Genomic DNA, 21,265 nt, shown 5'->3' with positions numbered 1-21,265 from the left:
GAGATCTGAGAGCTTGCATTGTGAAACTGTCATGAACGTGTCGAATACTGACAAGGAAGAAGAGAAATTGTTGAATGAAGTCATTATTTTTGCTTTCTCTGCCCACAAAAGGCATTTTTTTCATAGCTTCATCAGTTGAACCACTGATATCATGTGGACTATTTTAATGATGTCCTTACTACCTTTCTGGGCCTTGAACTTGTTAGTTGCGTTGCTGTCTATGGAGGGTCAGAAAGCTCTCGTATTTCATTAAAAATATCTTAATTGGTGTTCCGAAGATGAAAGAAGGTCTTACGGGAAATGACACGAGGGTGAGAAACTAATGACAGAATTTTAATTTTGGGTGAACTATCCCTTTAATTGTCATTGATCCTAATCTCAATGGCAGTTGTTTAGCTGGCGCATGCACCTCTGGAACTACATGACTTTGTTTGGAGCACGCTTTATTGTTTGCCTGGTGTGTTTACGTTTATTCTTAGCAACACCAGTCTGGGCTCTTATTGATTCCTTTACTGCGTTGTTGTCACCAGCTTAATCGTGTTTGCCCGTAAACATCGCACCTGTTCTGCACTCGGGTTTCTGCTGTAAGCTGAATCGTGTCCGGTTGTGTTGACTGTGACCTTGCTGCTGAGTGAGCGACGCTAAGCGCAGCGCAGCATGAAGAATGAAGAGCTGTGAATAACGAGGGGAATCTAAAGTGTGAGAGGGGGACACAGACTCACTGACGGATGCAGGACAGAGCGAGAGCTGAAACTGATTGAGTCGACACACCTTCTGCCAGAGAGATGCGCAAAGCTTTTATGTCAAACCAAAAACTCGTACGTGGCCAGTCAGTCACAACAAAGTCTCTTTGTTTTCATAATTCATAATCTTCTGTAATTATATAAAAAAATTTCTTAAAAAGTCTCTTATGCTCACCAAGGCTGCATTTATTTGATCAAAAATACATTTAAAAACAATACAATACAATGCATCCTTATTATCAACCATGGTTGAAATTTGTCTTTGGTATTAAATCTTATACCAGACACAAAACACAAATAAAAAAACCACCATATTAAACCGCATAACCTTTTGATTAATAAATCCAATCACAGCAGGTACAACGTAATATTGTGAAAATATTATTACGATTTATATGAACTTTGTTCGATTTTCATGTATTTTAAAATGTGATTTATTATGATGTGAATTTTCAGCATCTTCAGTGTCACAGGATATGCTGAAACATTTCTTAAAGTTTTCTTTTTTTTTGTTTTTTTAAAGAATCCTGAAAAAATGTGTCATAGATTCCACAAAACTATTAAGCAGGACAACCATTTTCAACATTGATGATAAACAGCATTAATTTGAAATATAAATGTTTTGCAACATTTGAAATGTATTAAATATATTACGTGATAATGTAATATATTAAAATAGAAAACCGTTATTGTAAATTGTAATAATATTTCTGTTTTACTGTATTTTTGATCAAATAAATGCAGCACTGGAGAGCAGAAGCATCAAAAACATTAAAAAATCCAAACTTTTGACCGTTATTATAGCGATGCATGCCAAAATATTCATATTTTTATGGAAAACCTCTAGTTCATAACTGAGTTTATATAACTATTTTTGATCTCTTCATAACAATTGAGTCAAAAAAGGTTATTAATAAAAGGAGCATGCTTTAAAAGAAAATAGGCTTACTATTTCAGTCTTTCTGCTTCAAAATTGTTCAACTTATTACTTGCCGTTTCTTTGTAAAGGTTTGTGAAATTTACTAGCAATTTCTGATAGAAAAAAAATTCTAAGTAAATCCTGCAGCAGTTTTTTTCAGCACATAATTTTCAGCTTGTTGCTAATTTTTTTTGAAAAGAGAAATTGTAAACAAAAAATGTGAGCGGTATTTGTAGCACTTTGTAATACTTGGTATTATGAGCACTTCCTGTGTCTGTTTGCCTCTTGTATTGATGTATTGCTTTATGTATTCCCCAATTGTAAGTCGCTTTGGATAAAAGCGTCTGCAAAATGACTAAATGTAAATGTAGCAAATGTAACTATGCATTGTTAAAAATAAACAATAACCATTGCCTTTATCATCTCACAATGCTCTGTATGATGCTGTAATGTCAATTATAATGATTTACATTTACATTTAGTCATTTAGCAGACGCTTTTATCTAAAGCGACTTAAACATGAGGACAATGGAAGCAATCAAAATCAACAAAAGAGCAATGATATGCAAGTGTTATAACAAGTCTCAGCTTAAAGGGATAGTTCACCCAAAAATGAAAATTCTGTGAATTTCTTTGTTCTGCTGAACACAAAGGAAGTTATTTTGAAGAAAGTTTTGTAAGCAGAGCAGTTCTGGGGCACCATTGACTTCCATAGTATTTTTTTTCCTACTATGGAAGTCAATGGTGCCCCAAAACAGCCTGCTTACAAACTTTCTTCAAAATAACTTCCTTTGTGTTCGGCAGAACAAAGAAATTCATACAGGTTTGGAACTACTTGAGGGTGAGTAAATGATGGCAAATGAAGTTTCATTTTTCGGTGAACTATCCCTTTAACGCAGTACATGTAGCAAGGTTTTTTGTAATTATATAATAAAAGGAAAACAGATAGAATAGAGAAGCTATAGTGTTAGATTTTTTTTTTCTTTTTAAACTTTTTGCCCAAAGAAGCCCCATTGATATAATACATTAATTAACCCTGATTAATTTTGTGAATCCAGAAGTTTGAAGAACTTTCGACTGCTGTTATAACTCACATGAACACAGCAGAAGTGAACTGTGGACAGAAGGAGAGACATGGACGCTCACCCAGAACTAGCAAACTCAATTACTGCAAATGTAAAATTGAGCACAAATCAGAAATGATCCTCACTCTCTCAGACATAAAAACGCAGATGTGTATGACAGATGTTGTTTAAGACAGGTCGGCCCCTGAGCTCGCCCAGCGGTGCTGACAGAATGGGGTTCAATTCTGTCTCGTCTCACTTTATCTGCCCTTGTGTTTCCATCTGGATCTCCTTCTCCTCTCCGCATCTCTCTCATTCAGTCTTTTTCTTGAGGCTGATCGTTTGGCCAGACACATGCAACACATGCAAATTGTGAAATCAAATACGAAAAAAAGATTGAAAAATTACTTTGCAAAGGGGATCACGTGAAGCTTTCATGAGCCAAGACGCACATTAGCTGAGCTCCGTGTATATAACCCGTCTTTTACTTTTGTTTGTCGTCTTTTCTTACATTTGGGGTAGCTTTTTCGTTTGCCGGTTATCTGAAGATGTCACACAGTCGGAAACTCACTTATCTTTCACCATCATCCTCGCCAATTAAGAAGAAAACAAAACCAGCGGCCGCAGCAGGCCGTGACACAGAAGACAATATGGCGGTCACTATAAAGCGATTTGAGGACATTTTGAAGGCTGAATTAGCAGTAATGTGCACCGAACTTGCCTCTCACATGACTACAATCCAGAATATATGCTCTAAAGTTGACTTTTTCATCGGGGAACAGAGAGAGCATGATGAAAAGCATGACCCGGTTGGCTCTGAAACGCTCACTGCCGATCTGGATCCCATCACTTGCGAGCAGAGATATCGAGATCGAACGCGCGCATCGAGTTTACTCCAGAGCTTCAGTGGATCACTCCAAACCGTGAGTGTTTCTCTTCAAACTGTTACGCTACAACCACAGGAATTTGATTCTGAATGAAGCAAGACAGCTCAGAATCGCAGATGAATCGCCTGCGATATTGAACGTGATAATGCGTAGCTTGTCGGTGAACTACGGCTCTGTATATTAAATGCCGCTCCATTTGAAAACAGGTGATGGAGATTTACCACTAATCACGGTACCGGCTTTACTGAGTAGATGCGCATGACAATCGCATGCAATATCGTGCAGCCCTAATTTGAATGTTTTCATTTTGGACAGAAATGGTGATAACGCTGACAGAATTGCCTGTACATCCCTTGTGAAAAGTAATTCTCCCTGATCCTAACTGATAATTCAGTTGTTTCTGCTTCAGTTGTTTGCTCTTTTCTCCTCGTACAATCATGCAGACCATTGTCCATAACAACTATCTGGTCCTCTACCATCTTCATTCTTCTCTTTGACGTGTAGTTTTTGTATTCATGTGTTATTTATTTATTAATTTTTTAGTGTATTTGAGTCTGCCTTTAAATAAAAAACAAAACAAAAACAATTGTTCACAAAAAGAAAAATTTAATAAATTTAATGGCATAGCAGTAATCATTATTTTCGAATAAATCATTCACATATATTGTGTATTATGTAATAAAAATTGTTTCTGCATATTATTATACACTTTAAAATAATCCGTATTAAGAAGAAAAATGAAGCTAATGTCACCAAAATGTTGTTGTTTATGTGTTTCATTTAAAGCATGAGAGTGTGTGAGATCCTTTTACAGTAAGAATAATGAATTTGATTTAAAGCAGTATTTGAAAGAGTAATGGGTGTCAGGAGCAGAGAGCAAGAGATGTATATGAGACATAAGAAGTTAGATATCATTTAAATACACATGATGTGATGTACATCATCCAATAAAAAGCTGAAGAATGAACAATGACCAAAAACCATCTCTGTCATCAATCCATGAGACGATGTATATTTGATACATGCTTTTTTCTTCTCAATTTGGACTATTTTAATGTGTCTAATAATCCAATATGTGGAACCAATTTTAAATAAATAAATAAATATGTGGATCATTTATTTAAAAATAATTATTATAGCTGTCATGCCATTAACTTACTAAATGATTGTACATTTTTTCTTTGCGTTTTACAGTAAATAATTTACATTGCTTCTTTTTTTGATATTTTTACAAGAGGTTGACATCCAAACAAACAAAAATATATATGTATATAATCCTCTACAGAAAGGCGTAGTATGGGATGTGGTGTGATATCTAGAATCATTGAATCTTATAAACGAATACTTTCAAGGTCAAGGCACAAGCTTGCCATTGATTTTTGTATAGAGAGAAAATGAGTATCAATCCTAATGTTTCCCTTACACCTAGTGTATTATATTTTAATATTTCACATTCATCAATTTTTAATTAACTCATCATCATGCAAATAATATGTGGTAGAATTGATGGCTCTCATGATTAATTGACCTGAGCGTGTCGTTTATAATAAAGACTTCATAACGACAAGGTAATGAAAAATTGTGTATTGTGTTTCAGCGCCGTTCAGTTGGATTCATCCCGCACACCAGAACCGCGTCACATCCTTTCCCGCCACTCCCTCCCCATCACAGACATCCACTGTGGCCTGATGGGACCACAAGCCCGTGTTGCCACCGCATCCCTGGACCAAACCGTTAAGGTGAGTTTTGCTCAGCCTCTCCAAAAGGGTATAAATTACATGCATCACTAAATCTGAAGCGTATATTTATATTATAGCAATCCTATAACCACACATTGAATTTTTGAATGCATTTTTATACAACACAACAATAAGGAGGTCATTAACATGGATTGTGTTTGCTTTCAATTCAATTAAAATCTTTCAAATGTATTTTTGCTGCTTGTTCAATTAAGTTAATTAAATGATCTACTGGAACACAATCTGTAAAGATTTTGTCACAACTTCATTTTATTGTATGCAATATTTGCAGTAGTATTATTAGTCATGATGCGTCATCAGCGCGTTACATTATGCTACTGCAGACCGAGCGAGAATGGATGTCGTTACTATTGTAATATTATGCGTACTGTAATGTTTTCTCACCGGTGAATGAGACCTCTGACAGCGTCACATAAACCTTCCACCAACGCCGCCTCTCACCGTGTCACTAGTTACCCTCTGGTCTGTCTGAGCACCTTCATGTGTTTTGGAGGAGGTGTGGCTTTGGAGAGTGATTTGCAGGGAGGATGGGCTCTTATGCTTTCAAAGCTAGCTTGATATTGCTGAAATTGCCTACCTTACCTTTAAGACTATTTCCATCAAATAAAACAGTTGCCATGCCAACAAAAGCTTGCAACACTTGCCCCATCTCCTGATCTTCTGATTGGTCCGCTGTTTTTTTGGAACTGACATTCATTGAACGGTGATGCATGTAAAAGTTGAAATTGTTTTAACTTGCCATGGTCTTAAAAACATGGTGCTCATGTGCGAGATGCTGTAAAAGATGCGAGACATGAGCACAATGGTCACAAACAATGGTCTTGCGCGATTACATAGGAAAACTATGGAAAAGTAGCACATTAGTCTAGAAAAGCATGCTCTGTATGAACGGCCCCTTAAAATAGAGCAGTTTTTTCAAAGAAACACCAAATGATGGTGTAGACTGGTCAAACAAATAATGTTTTGCCCAGAAAGCTTTAATTTAATTGCATGGAAAAGTTTTCCTAAATGTAACTGATTGTTCTTTATTTTTGTGTGGTGTATAAATCAATCATAAATCAATAAATGCATAAAATATACGCGGCACTGTGCATCTTAACATAGTTATAGTTGTTTAATACATCTGTTTGTGTCCATTGATTGTTCCAAATAACATTTCTTGTAAATGCCAGACCACTTTAAAAGGCATCTCCACATCCTTATGCCACCTACACACATCTTTGTATTTGTTCTAATGCTTTATAAGGGAAGCCTGTTTTATCTCTGCTAATTTTATATGCTGATGTCTTCATCCGTTCTGTCCAGTTTTTGAAAAATCACTTGAAAAGCATAAGTATTTCTTCATATTTCTCTGTCATATTCACCTAAAGCTGTCTCACTTGTAATCCAGTTTGTAGCTTATTTAACTTGCTAAACCCTCGTAATGGCATCAAGAAATCGGGTCATGAATGGGGTACTTGGCTTGAGATGATGTGCTGTCTTTTTTTCCTTGCTTTATGTGGGAAGATGCTCTTAAATTACTGTTTGCTGTGATGAGACCTTGGATTGTCATTCAGGGGAAGTTTGCATCCCATTTGTGCTTGTTCTTTGTTGATGTGCACTTTTTATAGACCTTGTTAGGCATTTACAAGCCTCCTGTCTGACAGCTAAAACACTTAAAACGAGGTAATTTTGTTTTAAACTGACAATAATGCATGCTTCCCCTTCCTCAAGTTTGAAACTTTGCTGAAATGTGATTTTACCGTTAATGAATGTGACATAGGGTCAGTAAGTGTCTGCCTGTGATGTAAACTGCATAAGCAGCAGATTGGAGTCTCTGTGCTGCTATTTCTCCTGGGTGGCTTCGGATGACATGGTTGATTTGACTGAGAAGAATGTGTGAAGATCAGTGCTGGAGAAAATGATGTCCTGTGTGATGGACAGTACGGGCAAGAACATACTGTTCCATCTGCTCTAGGAACAGAGATCCGTACAATATTAAACGCATCTGATGGCTCATACAAGTTTAAAACCATGCTAGGTTCGACTGATGGGTGGTGTTGATTGGCTAGAGAACAAAAAAAAGGTTCATGGGACAATTCATCCAAAAATGAAAATTCTGTAATTTTCTTACCCTCAAGTTGGTCCAAACCAATGAGTTTGGAACTTTCTGGTCCCTGTTGACTTCCTTAATATATTTTTTATTCTATGGAAAGCAATAGGGATCAAAAACTATTTGGGTACCATCAATACTTCAAAAAATATATATTTTATGTTTAACAGAACAAAGAAACTCATGCAGGTTTGGAACAACTTGAGGGCAAGTAGTGATGACATAATTTTTATTTTTGGGTGAATTATCCCTTTAATACATTACTTCATAATTAACATTGCAAAAACTAGCTTTCTAAAATACAGTGGGAATACACTGATTTTGTGCGTTTGCCCACTGACGAAGAAATGATCAGTCTATAATTTTAATAGTAGGTTTTTCAAAAAAGTTATAAATTGATTAGCATTTTAACGAGTGAAATAAGTATTTGACCCCTTCGCAAAACATGACTTAATACTTAGTAGCAAAGCCCTTGTTGGCAATCAGAGAGGGTTGCACACATCTCAGGAGGGATTTTGTCCCACTCCTCTTTGCAGATCCTCTCTGAGGCTGACGTTTGGCAACTCGAACCTTCAGCTCCCTCCAGAGATTTTCTATGGGGTTAAGGTCTGTAGACTGGCTAGGCCACTCCAGGACCTTAATGTGCTTCTTCTTGAGCCACTCCTTTGTTGCTTTGGCCGTGTGTTTTGGGTCATTGTCATGCTGGAATACCCATCCACGGCCCATTTCAATGCTTTTGATTATTAAAATTTAATGGAACCATTAAAATGGAATCCAGAAAATAATGGAAAACAGAATTTCATAAAGATAAAACTGTAAAAAACTCAATTAATTAGACAGAATTTTTGATTAATAAAATTTAATTTAACCATTAAAACAGAGTATAGAAAAATGAAAATGGAAAAAAACTGAATTGAACCGATTTCATTTGTTTGGTAACAGCCCAAATGTCTTATACCAATTGTCTGATTAAATTGAACTCTAATAATAAAAAAAAAAAAAGTGAAAAAGGTTATATATAAAATTTTTTATTTTTATTTTTTAAGTTTAATATAAAATAATTGTATTTGTAATTAATACTTCCTTTTTATTTTTTAATACATTTTTTAAATAAATTACAGTATTATCACACTTTATTATTTTTTTCATTATTTTATTTAAAAAGAAAAATCTAACTAAATAAACTAAATGTGTTTTGTATAGCTACAATAAATAATTATATTTATAACTCAAGTAAAATGAATTTTTTTCTCTCCGGGCAAGTAACTTTTATACTTTTATACTAAATTTGTCATTTACTTGTCCGAAGGACAACCACATGAGAATGTTTAGTGTCAAGCCCTGAGATATATTTCCAAGGCCGATATATCTGCTGATATTTGACATCTTTCGCCGTATTGGCCGATGTGTTGGAGGTGGGACTTTTATTTTGACAGTGGTGAGAATGCCAGCAACTGAGCACAGCGTTCACTTTCTCCCTCTTCATTGTTTGTTGTTACAGTTTAATTGTTTTTTCTAATAGGGATAGAAGTCTGTATAATAATCAGATAGAATGTTAAACAAAGCAATTAAAAGTTATACAAAAAAGTATTATAAAGAATGCTTTTATATTATTAGTAATAGAAAGGCAAACATAATACTTGCTCATTTGCCATCAGCATTCAGCAAATATGCATTTATATCATTTAAGCAGATCTTCGAATGCCTAATCAACATTTAATTTCACAAACCTTATAAAGTGAGATCTTAGAAAGATTTTATAAAGTGTGCAATTGTATCCTGTTTAATGTATGCAACCACCCTGCTCTCTAAGATATCGGCATCGGCTGTCAAAAACACAATATCGGTCAACGACTAGACTTAATCAATTGGCTACAGTCCACAGTAATCTATTTTGCAGTCCTAGGAAGACAGGGACATTGTCACATTCTGTGTACAGGTTTTTTTTCGTATTATCATTATAAATATTATCATTTATGTTGAAAACAGTTGCTGTGCTTAACATTATTGTGTAAACAGTACTACATTTTATTTGATGAATAGAAGGTTAAAAAATTTAATTTGAAAAACGTTGAAGCACATTTTCAAATATGTTATCTTTATCGACAATCCGCATCTCTAAACAACTACACCTTTTTCACCTAAAAAAAAAACCTCTATGACATGGTGCGACAGATCGCTGACCATCCCTCCCTCCTTACTACTAATTTTAACGCACAATTTGCATGAATGAACATCTCACCCCTCACGTAATCAGCTAGTGTTTCAACCGTGGAAAGACGTCATTAAAACAAAATGTCAAGTAGCATTTCATTTACCTCAGGCAAGTCATGAGTGTCTACAGCTCTTTATTTCCTAGAGAAATGAAGTCTAGTGAAGAGCATTTTGCTAAATATTAGACTATATACTTTGTTATATGTTACATTACCTGTTAGTGATATCTTAATTATATAATGTATGTTTAAATAAATCTTTATGAATACACAAGTTATGACAGCCACTCTGTAAATTATTATATTTCAACAACAAAAAGAATTGTGTAATTTAGAAGTTAATTTAAAAACTATTATTTACATGTTTGTATACAATTTTATATTTATTTTAGTGTTGATTTATTATAGTTAAAAATAAATAGTAATTGGATTTAAGTTTGGCCTGTGTTGTTAATTGTAACATTATAGTAATGTAAAAGGGTTCCCTATAGTTTAGAGCAGAAGCTGAGGTAGATTTATATCTCTAAGAAAATTCATTATAATTGAATGTATTTAAAGAGAGCAATTTGTTCAGTTAACCATTGTTTAATAAAAAAAAAACTACATTTGTTTAGTCTTTTTCCTCCTGCTGTACCGAAACCATACCGAACCTTGACGTCAAAACCAAGGTATGTACCGAACTGTCATGTTTGTGTACCGTTGCACCCCTAGTGTGTGTGTGTTTGTATATATATGTCTATATATAGTATTTATGTAACATAACGAGCATACATAGGTATTTAGTTCATTTATTGAATTTATTATCCACAATTCTATTCAAAATCAACTGATTAATCGCTCTTTCCTTTTTAGTAATTGATGGATAATGGAAGACTCACAGAGCTTCTAATTTTCAAATCCAACTATAAACTGCACTTTTTAGATCAAACTCCAGGATGAGAAACTGCACACCAGAAGCATCAAAATATCAAAGGATGCATCAGCAGCTGAGCATCCCTCCAAGGTCATCCTGAGATCGCCCTGTGGACTCGCTTTCAGTGTTTCCTGTGTGATCATTGAACCTCAGTGCTGAATAATTTCCAGTCCGCTATTGATACACTGTAAAGAAGTGGAGGACTTGTTTGATCTTTCATGGACTTTTGAGCCCGAGGAACACTTCAGCTCTCGCCGCTGATTTACTCATTGCATCTAACAATGTTCCAGTGTGATTTTTGGATGAGACTTTATTCCTGTTGTCATTGACATTGCTTTCACAGGATTACGCCAATAATCAAACCCATTATAAAGAAGCCACAGGCATGACTGATCTACAGGCTACATGCTCTGAGGATCTGTCATGAACGACTGGCTGCATAGTCTTTGTTTAAACTGGAGGTGTGCCTGCGGCGCCACTGCACACAGACATTCAATGTCACACTGAGTGCATTCTCTCATTACCCACAATCCCCCATGGGGCTTTTGCAGGACCGGTTGTTGTCATGACAGAGCTCTAGTGAGGAGAAATGGGTGAACGAGGTGTGGGTGATAATAAAGGGGAGTATACCTCAGGGTGACTCAGCCCTCTTTTCTCAGGACCGTTTCCAAGATCGTTTTTGGATGAATTTCCTGACAAAACATGCTCGTAGGTCTCGTATAATCAGCCTCGTCTCACGCTGTCTAAAGCCATTTGAACACTGTGGCTGCCGTCAGGGTCTGAGGGCCAATCTATACCCGAATCGATCAACCCCCAGAAGTAGCAAGCGATTAAAAATTTGTTTGTGGTGTCCGTGGGAATGTGGCTCGCGCTGTTTAATTGGGTGACACGTTCTGCACTCAGCTGTTTTGAATGATGCTTGTGTCATGGGCTTCCCGTGTAGATATTTTCATGGCTGGTTTAAGGCTGATGTTAACAGCTTAGCTCTGCTGTGGAAGATAGCAGTGGGTTGCAGTATTTTGATGTCAGGCAGCATCTTATTCTAGACAGCTGGATATGGATGTGAGCACATTCAAAAATTTAATACCCCCAACATTTATAAATAATAAATCACAATAAACATTTCTTCTGCCAAGTAGTATAGTTCATTAGTCTAATTGTAGACTGTCAGCAGTTCCAAACAACTTGGTGCATTAATATAGAATTCAACTGATGTGTGATCACAGATTCATGGGATCCAAAATATTTTTTTGCATTGTTTTTTGGCATAGAGAAGACTATTTTTTTTTTTTTTAGAAATTGATTTTTGTTCAGCAAGCATGCTATAAATTGGATTGAGTATACTGATCTGTATAGCAGATTTCAAAAGCGATGTTTATCCACCTTTTATAGTTTACATTATAATGAAGTCGCTTAAAAAAAAAAAAAAATTGTTTTAATTTTCTGTATTTAAAAAAGATAGAATTATAATATGTATATCACTTTAACATGAAACGATTCAGGCTTTCTATAGTTTGACTTGAAACATTTACTCCTAAATTATTTACACTATTTACTAGGGATGTAACGTACACATAATACACAAGTTTTCGGTTCGGTTTGCATGTGTACCAAACAAATACAGCATGATTTTAACCATTGCACGAGTGGAAATTTAATTAATTGGAAATTTCCAGTTATATATCGTGTTACTTTTAATAATAAACAAAGTCTAATCTTTCGAATTATGTCCATTTTTTTTTTTTTTAGGAAATTCAAACAATAAATGTTGTTTTGACGCTCTTTGTTGTGGCACGACAGACCGCTGTATAAACACCTCAGTTCAAAAGGCAGAGTGTGAGTGAGCGTGGTCATCCCTTCCTATTTACTACTAGTTTAACCTGAAATCTAGTTTGAGCGACAAATTGAGCTCAAGCGTAGTTCAGGCAGACAATGCTGTGACTGCAGCATCAGCTGACGCTCAGCTGATCGTAACTCCTCCTACTACAATTAATAAGATATATAAGAGCATCCGTTCTCATACTTGCCATTGTGTGTCGCACAGACATGCGCTTACCCTCCTCCATCCCCAACTCCTCCTTAAGGTCTGTGAATGCGTCAGACCGGAATCGCAAGCCCGTGTGAAATGTTTTCGCATTTCGCTGCGTTCCAAAGTTCAAGCAAGGCCTGCGAATTCGCCTCACGTGACATCGTGTGACCAACGGCAGATCGATACGTCACAGCATGACCTCGTAGCTAATTTAAAAGAACATAAATTTAAAACTGCAGCGCAGTGGGAAAGTGTAGTAGATTGTACTTTTTTCCATTTTAGATGTATTAGTATTTGTCATGTGTTGAATTGAACTTTTTAAAAAGACGCTGCAGAGCATTACGTCATTTCACGACCGTTGCAGCATCCGAGGGAATTTTGTATGCTCAAAGTCTAGTGTGACCGGAGCTTTATGCAGATACATGATCACTTAACTGCTCGCCCATGGAGATATGTCATCAATCCAGCTCATGTTGCTCAAATTGTCCAATATTGTCCACACTACTCTGTTACTATACTTGATATATATAACTGTGTATATTAAAATATCTGGCAGTTGCTTAGGCTTCAGGGGGAGTTTGCCTGTGGATAGCTAAGAATATGAACCCTTCAGAGCGAAGTCTGCGACCAAATATAAAGTTCAGCACCGCTACAATATTCTGACTAGAACACAGTGGTCCTGACTGAAATAAACGTGAATGAACGTCTCATGCCTCATGTAATCGCTCAGTGTTTCAACCATGTAAAGGCATCTAAACAAATGTCACAAAGCATTTCATTTACCTCAGGCAGGCAAGTCATCATTATTCAAGTACGAACTCATATTAGACTATATACGCATTATATTTTACTTGACCTGTTAGAGATGTCTTAATTATTTAATGTATATTTAAATAAATCTGTTATGAAACAAGTTATGACAGCCACTGTGTAAATGAATACATTTTAGCAAAAAATAGAAATTGTATAGTTTAGAAGTTAATTTAAAAAACTGCATTACGTGCAATTTACATTTACATTTGCATACAATGTTTGTTGTGTTGATGATTATATTTAAAAATAAATTAGTTATTAAATTTAAGAGTGGGCTCTGTTGTTAACTAACCTTGTATTAATGTAAAAGGGCTCCATATGGGGGAGTCGTGGCCTAATAGATAGAGAGTTGGACTTGTAAACTGAAGGTTGTGGGTTCGAGTCTCAGGTCCGGCAGGGATTGTAGGTGGGGGGAGTGAATAACCAACACTCGACTGAGGTGAGACCCTTGAGCAAGGCACCGATCCCCCAACTGCTCCCCGGGCAGCCGCAGCATTGGCTGCCCCCTGCTCTGGGTGTATGTTCACTACTGTGTGTACACTTGGATGGGTTAAATGCAGAGCACAAATTCTGAGTATGGGTCACACACCACTTCCCTTTCCCTTTCCCCATATAGTTTAGAGCATAAACAGAGGTACACTTTTATCTCTAAGAAAATTAATTATAATTGAATTTATTTAAAGAAAGAGCAATTTGTTCAGTAAACCGCTGTTTAATAAAAGTATGTGCAAATTAGAAATGATGAAATAAAAATAAAATAAGTGAGTGTGGTGAATGGATAATGTATTATAGTTGTGTGTTCCACGTTTGTTGTTGAGTGTTCATGGGATTGCCTGAGGGTAGAAACTGTTCCTGTGTCTGGTCGTTCTAGTGCTCAGAGCTCTGTAGCGTCGACCAGACGGTAACAGTTCAAAGAGGGAGTGTGCTGGATGTGAGGGGTCCAGAGTGATTTTACCAGCCCTTTTGCTCACTCTGGATAAGTACAGCTCTTGGAGAGTGGGGAGGGTTGTACCAATGATTCGCTCAGCAGTACGGACTACCCTCCGTAGTCTTCTGAGGTCAGATTTGGTAGCTGAGCTGAACCAGACAGTTATTGAAGTGCAGAGGATGGATTCAATGATGGCAGAGTAGAACTGTTTCAGCAGCTCCTGTGGCAGGTTGAACTTCCTCAGCTGGAGAAGAAAGTACAACCTCTGCTGGGCCTTTCTGACAATGGAACAGGGGGGTTTCTCCTGAAGTCCACGATCATCGCCACAGTTTTGAGCGTGTTAAGCTCCAGGTTGTTAAGACTGCACCAGACAGCCAGCTCCTTAACCTCCTGTCTGTAAGCAGACTCGTCACTGTCCTGGATGAGGCCGATCAGTGTGGTGTCGTCTGCAAACTTCAGGAGCTTGACAGAGGAGTCTTTAGAGGTGCAGTTGTTGGTGTACAGGGAGAAGAGCAATGGGGAGAGTACGCAGCCCTGAGGAGCTCCAGTGCTGATAGTACGAGTGCTGGATGCAAATTTACCAAGCTTTACTAACTGCTGTCTGTCTGTCAGGGAGCAGTTGATCCACTGACAGACAGAGGTGGGGACGGAGACCTGGGTTAGTTTATTCTGAAGGGTGTCCGTGATGATGGTGTTAAAAGCGGAGCTGAAGTCCACAAACAGGATCCTCACATAAGTCCCTGGTCTGTCCAGATGCTTCAGGATGAAGTGCAGTCCCATGTTGACAGCATCATCCACAGACCTGTTTGCGCTGTATAGGAAAACTGCAGGGGGTCCAGTAAGGGACCAGTGATGTCCTTCAGATAAGCCAAAACCAGTCTTTCAAATGACTTCATGACCACAGATGTTAGAGCCACAGGTCTGTAGTCATTAAGTCCTGCAATTTTGGGTTTCTTTGGGACAGGGATGATGGTGGAGCATTTGAAGCATGAGGGGACTTCACACAGCTCCAGTATCTGTTGAAGATCTGTGTGAAGATGGGGGCCAGCTGGTCACCACAGATTTTTAGGCAGGCTGGTGACACACCGTCTGGGCCTGGTGCTTTCCTTCTTTTGTTCTTCCTGAAGACCTGGCACATCTTCTTCGCTGATTTGAATTGTAGGTGTGGGGGAGAGAGGGGGGTTGCTGGAGGTGTTAATGGTTGTGTAGAGAGGTGTTCAGGGTGGGTGTGGGGTGATTTTTCAAAACGACAATAAAACTCGTTCAAGTCGTCTGCCAGTTGTTGATTCTCCAGAGTGCTGGGGGATGGTGTCTTGTAACTGGTGATATCCTTCATGCCTTTCCACACTGAAGCAGGATCACTGCAAGAGAATTTTTTCCTTAGCTTGTCAGAATAATTCCTCTTTGCCACTCTGATCTCCTTTTCCAGTGTGTATTTGGCCTGTTTGTACAAGACTTTATCCCCCTTTCTGTAAGCATCTTCTTTGGCCTGACGGAGCTGCCTGAGTTTTGCAGTGAGCCATGGTTTGTCATTGTTGTAGAGTCCTGTTAGGAATGCACATATCCTCACAGAAACTGATATAAGATGTAGGGCTGGGTATCGAGTTCGATACTTTTTAGGCACCGACCGAATTGCCTCGATACCACAGAGTATCGAAAAACGTCTTGTCGTTCGGTACCAAATTTCGATACCTAAGGGCTTAATCTCATCACCGTCAGTGAGCCAATAATCCTGCAGCACTAGGTGTGTTTGACTAGAAGCGGCGCGGCGCTGATAGATCAGTGTTTGACATCCGCGAGAGCGTTTCGAAAGCGCACGGAGCAGTCTGCTCTCTATATCGCGCAGTTTGTTTATTATACACAGACTGAAGCTCGCGTGACGCTCGCGGTGATTTCAGCGTCTGCCGTCTCACTAAATGAGGACATAAACACATGAACAACAGCTCCAGAACTGCTGTGAGAGTCAATTAATGAGCATTTTACCGTTTGATTCGAGTAAAACTAACATCATATCATATACACACAGAACTGTAAAGGTATTCCCGGAAAACCGTCAAAATAAAAGTTCGGTTTGACTTGGAAGACACTGCGGCAGAAATATATTAATATTGTTCAGCGGACAGTACATACTGCTACTACTAGGCTACTATTAAAATTATTAAAACTTTATTATTTATTTTTTTTAGAAATTATCACACAACAGTTATTCCATTTTTTTTATTTTAATAGTATTAATTTTAATAGTAATGGGGTGGTGATGGCGCAGTGGATAAGACACATGCCTTTGGTGTGAGAGACCCGGGTTCGAATCCACTGTGAGACACCAATGTGTCCCTGAGCAAGACACTTAACCCCCTAGTTGCTCCAGAGGCGTGCGACCTCTGACATATATAGCAATTGTAAGTCGCTTTGGATAAAAGCGTCAGCTAAATGAATAAATGTAATGTAAATGTAAATGTAGTAAACCCCCTTTGTTTGCCAAAATAAATAAACTTTGATTTTCAATAATTTAAAGAAATGAATGTTTTATGTCTTCATTTGAAAACCATATACAGAACACAGAATTTCTGAGGTAAAATAAAACATTTCATTAGGCTATTTTAAGAATAAATTTAAATAAACTAAGTTGTTTTTATGCATTCAAATAATTAGACATACTACACCAGAATTTAATAACAATAAAACATATGGTGAAAGAAAATAAAACACCCACTTATGAAAGTGGATGAAGATTTTAAATTTCTTGAAGTCTTTAACAACCTAGAAGTGATTGTGTTTTAAAATGAACACACACTAATGTAAACGTAGCCTAACAGATGTGTAAACTGAAAACAATTTGAACTTTATTAAAATTATTTATTTATTGTGTTGGATATATTTTGTTCCTTTGTGCAGTGGCTCAGGAGATGAGGCTTTGAGTCTGTATAAATATCAACATTAAAAAATAGTTTTTTGAGATAATGTAATCTTATTAAAACTGATTTCATAAAACTGGTATCGAAAAAAGTATCGTTCAGGAACCGGTATCGAACTCAAGGTATCGGTACCGGTATCGAAAATTTTTGAACGATACCCAGCCCTAATAAGATGTTACAGTCTCTGTGAGCTCTTCCAGATCGATGGCAGCGGCTTCAAAAACAGACCAATCAGTGAGAGAGAAACAGGCTTGTAAGTCCCGCTCTGTTTCATTAGTCCATCTTTTAACAGATCTTAATACAGGCTTTGCAGATTTAAGTTTCTCCCTGTAGGTCGGAATAAGATGATCAGTGATCAGAGAGTCCTAAAGCTGCTCGTGGAATAGTGATATGCGTCCTTTATTGTTGTGTAACAGTGATCCAATATATTACTGCCTCTGGTGGGACATGTGGATGTGCTGTCTGTATTTTGGCTGTTCATGGGAGAGATTTGCTTTATTAAAGTCCCCGAGAATGATTAAAACAGAGTCCGGGTGTTGTTGCTCACTCAGTTTCTGTTTCAGTTTCAGAATAAACGAGCAGAACTTCTGCGGCGAATAGAACGGCTTGAAGTTAATGAAGAGCGTTTCTAGATCTGAACAGCACATCTTCTTTAACAAAGTTACATGTGTACACCACCTCTCATTGATGTAAAAGCACGTCCCGCCGCCGCACGATTTCCCCGTTGATTCCGCATCCCAATCTGCTCTGATTAGAGTGAAATTAGGCAGATGAATCGCGCTGTCTGGTATGTCGCCATTTAGCCAAGTTTCCGTGAAACACAGGGTAGCAGAGTTAGAAAAATCCTTGTTTGTCCGGGAAAGCAGAAGGAGTTCATCCGTTTTGTTGGGTAGAGAGCGGACATTCGCCAGATGGATGCTAGGCAACGCTGTTCGAAATCCGCGCTGTCGAAGCTTCACAAGCGCACCGGCTCGCTTCCCCCGCCTGCACCTCCTGTAGCGTTTGACCAGAGCTACGGCTCCGCCAACTACAATATCCAGCAAAATGTCAGAAAAATCCAAATCCGGTAAAATATTTTGTGGTGTGATCTGGCGAATGTTCAGCAGGTCATCCCTGGTAAAACTGATCGTATTTGAAAAACAAAAAACAGGAAAAACAAACAAAAACAGTACAAACACTGAAGAGCAGCGCACAATAGCTTTCATCAGCGGCGCCATCTTAGTTCAATAAGTAAGATGCACACAAACCGTCAGAGTGCTGCTACACCCCTACTATTTACCTTGTCTGTTTAATTTAATTGCCATTATGAACCCGTGCAACATTGTTTTAAAAACAACACTGTTGTACAATAGCGTGCGGGATGAGAAGAGTGAATCTGAAATGAGCATTTCAAAGACAACTCAAGGAAACAAGGTGCTGAGAGGACTTAAACGGTCATCTGCATTCAGTCCTTCCCATCAGCCACTTTACTGGCCCGTGAACGACAGGGAAACCTTTCTGTTAGCTGTACCAAAGAGTTCCAAAGATCCCTTTTAAATTGGATTGAAATGCAGCCAAAATCTCTTTGGAAAGCGTTCAAATGCAATAGTCCTTCATTTGATTTTGGGATAGTTTAATTTGCACTTGAAGTGGTCTTGTTACCAACTTAGCTTTCATTAGTCACCGTACGTTTAGCTGTTAGTGCGCCAATCTGTCCATCAGAGTTTTTCATCATTAACAAAAAAAATCACGATAATTATTTATAAAGCTGAAATAAAAATTATTTGATTTTAACTATACTAAAATTGAAAACCAAATTTGAAAATGATGCTAAATAAACTAGTGGATTTTTCAAAACTGTTATTTCCATGTCTCCTCCTCCTCCTCCTACAAGCACCTGAAATCACTACATACTGAAAGAAAGAGATGGGGTGAAGCTTGTTGATCAGGTTCCATGTCAAAGTTCTTTTGCTTTATAGTCAAACATCTGAATTCTGTCCTGGCTTCCTTCTCCATTTCAGTCGGTTTATGAATTTCATAAAGGTTTATATGAGTTCAGAAAACTGATTTCTGCTGGCCTTGAATGGAGTTCGTCTTCATTATAGTGGATAGTGGGGTGAGTCATGCAGTATATTGCATTTATTTATTTATTTATTTATTTATTTATATATATATATATATATATATATAATACATAATACAGCCTAAAGGTATGTGAAATAAATAAGCTATGTGAAAAATTTAGGAAAAATGGCATTGAAAAATGCAGTCTTGACAGAATTTAAAGGCCAGTTTTTGAATGTGTCAAACAGTAACTGTTTTTAGGGTTTTTTTGTTTATGTTTATGGGTGTCTCTTAGGCACTTTTTAATTAAACTCCTTTTAAGCCAGTGGAAAGTTGTGCTTTTCGGTGGTGGAGAAGCACAGACGTCACTTATCAAAGGCTGAATATGAACTTCAAAGCTTCATCTCAAGCTACCATTAAAACTAAAGCATTTTTTTTTTTTCTGATATTTGTTGGCTCCAGTCACTGCGCACAAAGACATGGGCTTGTTAGCACAAGAGGGATGGAGAGGTTTCTCTGTGTCAAACTGCAGACCAATCGCTGTTGGGTGTTTAATGATGGTTAAAAACGTCTGACGGCTGCATGGATTGACAAACTAGACCAGAGTTCAGCTCACACAGATGCACCGCCTGACCTTTGACCAGTGCAATAGACAGCCTGATTTATGAAATGGTCAGTTAATTTTGTTAAACATGACATTACCTTTGGTCTACATGTTTAGAAGGAAGCTTTTATTCATGTGGTTTCTTATGAGGGTTATTTGAATTATGACTGATATACTGGCTGGGTGTATTAATTGGTTGATGTTTGACTATTTAGAAATGATTCCAGTAGGCAAATTAAAGGGATAGTGTATTCAAAAATGAAAATGAGTTTCATTCTTCTGTTAAACTCAAAAGAAGCTATTTTGAAGAATGTTGGTAACCAAACAGTTGACGGTAGCCGCCATACTATGGAAAAATAATATACTATGGAAGTCAATGGCTATCGCCAGCTGTTTGGTTACCAACATTCTTCAAAATATATTCTTTTGTGTTCAGCAGAAGAAACAAACTCATACAGGTTTGGAATGACATGAGGGTGAGTAAATGATGACCAAATTTTCATATTTTTCATCACCAGCATCGTCACAGTGTTAATTTAGTATTGTGTAGTATTTATTAATACTTTAAACATGCTTTTATTTTTATATTTTAATTTTAGTTTTTCAGTTTGCTTTTGTAAATTTTATTAGTTTTTTTATATTTCTGAATAGAAGTTACCAAAGTTTATCGAATATTTATTTTATATTTGTTTCAGCTCTACTTCAATTACCTTCAATTAAGGGTTTCAGTTTATCAATGGCAACACTGCCTTGTTAATGAAAAATGTTACTTTATTTAAAATTTTTGAGTTTTGAGTAATTAATGTGTAAACTTAACATTCACTTAAATTCATAAAATATTATTTCCTTTTTGTCATTTATAATTAATGTATTTAGAATTATTCTAATAATTGTAAATATGTAAGTGTAAATATATATTTGTATTTAATATAATAACATCTTATTTTATATTATTATAAGGTTGTTGTTGTTATACTGTTTTTTTTATTATGATATATTTATACTATTTTATTTTTATTTTTAAAAATTATCAGAAAATCAGCCACACTATATATCTCCATGTTTTTCCTAAAATGTGCATAAATTATTAAATGATTAAAATTAAATGGTTTCTTTTCTGCATGTCTTTTCTAATTCAGTAAAAGTGGTTATGCGATAATGGGCAGTTTCCTTTCACTCTTGACATTTTATGACTGGGTCATGGGCATTGATCCTTTTCAGCCAAAATTATTTTACGGTCAGTTTGTCTTCTTTATGATGATGGGGCATCAATCACGCTGGACTCATGCAGGGAAGGGCGGCGGAGCTCCTCCGTTAATTCTTGTTGCACAGGCACACATGC

At 37.0% G+C, this 21,265-nt stretch overlaps 1 protein-coding gene across 1 annotated transcript in view; it reads left to right on the top strand.

Moving 5' to 3' along the window:
* The window catches only part of wdr18 (WD repeat domain 18), a 78,511-nt gene that overhangs the window by 5,953 nt on the left and 51,293 nt on the right, over positions 1-21,265 (top strand). Inside the window, exon 4 of the mRNA XM_079393032.1 lies at positions 5,211-5,352. Within this exon, the coding sequence (XP_079249158.1) occupies positions 5,211-5,352 (142 nt within the window). The remainder of the gene's footprint in view (positions 1-5,210; positions 5,353-21,265) is intronic.

Source organism: Barbus barbus (genome assembly GCF_936440315.1).
Source record: "Barbus barbus genome assembly, chromosome: 35".
NCBI classification, from domain to species: Eukaryota; Metazoa; Chordata; class Actinopteri; order Cypriniformes; family Cyprinidae; genus Barbus; species Barbus barbus.
Note: the sequence above shows the minus strand (reverse complement) of the source record. Positions and strands in the feature narration are given on the sequence as shown.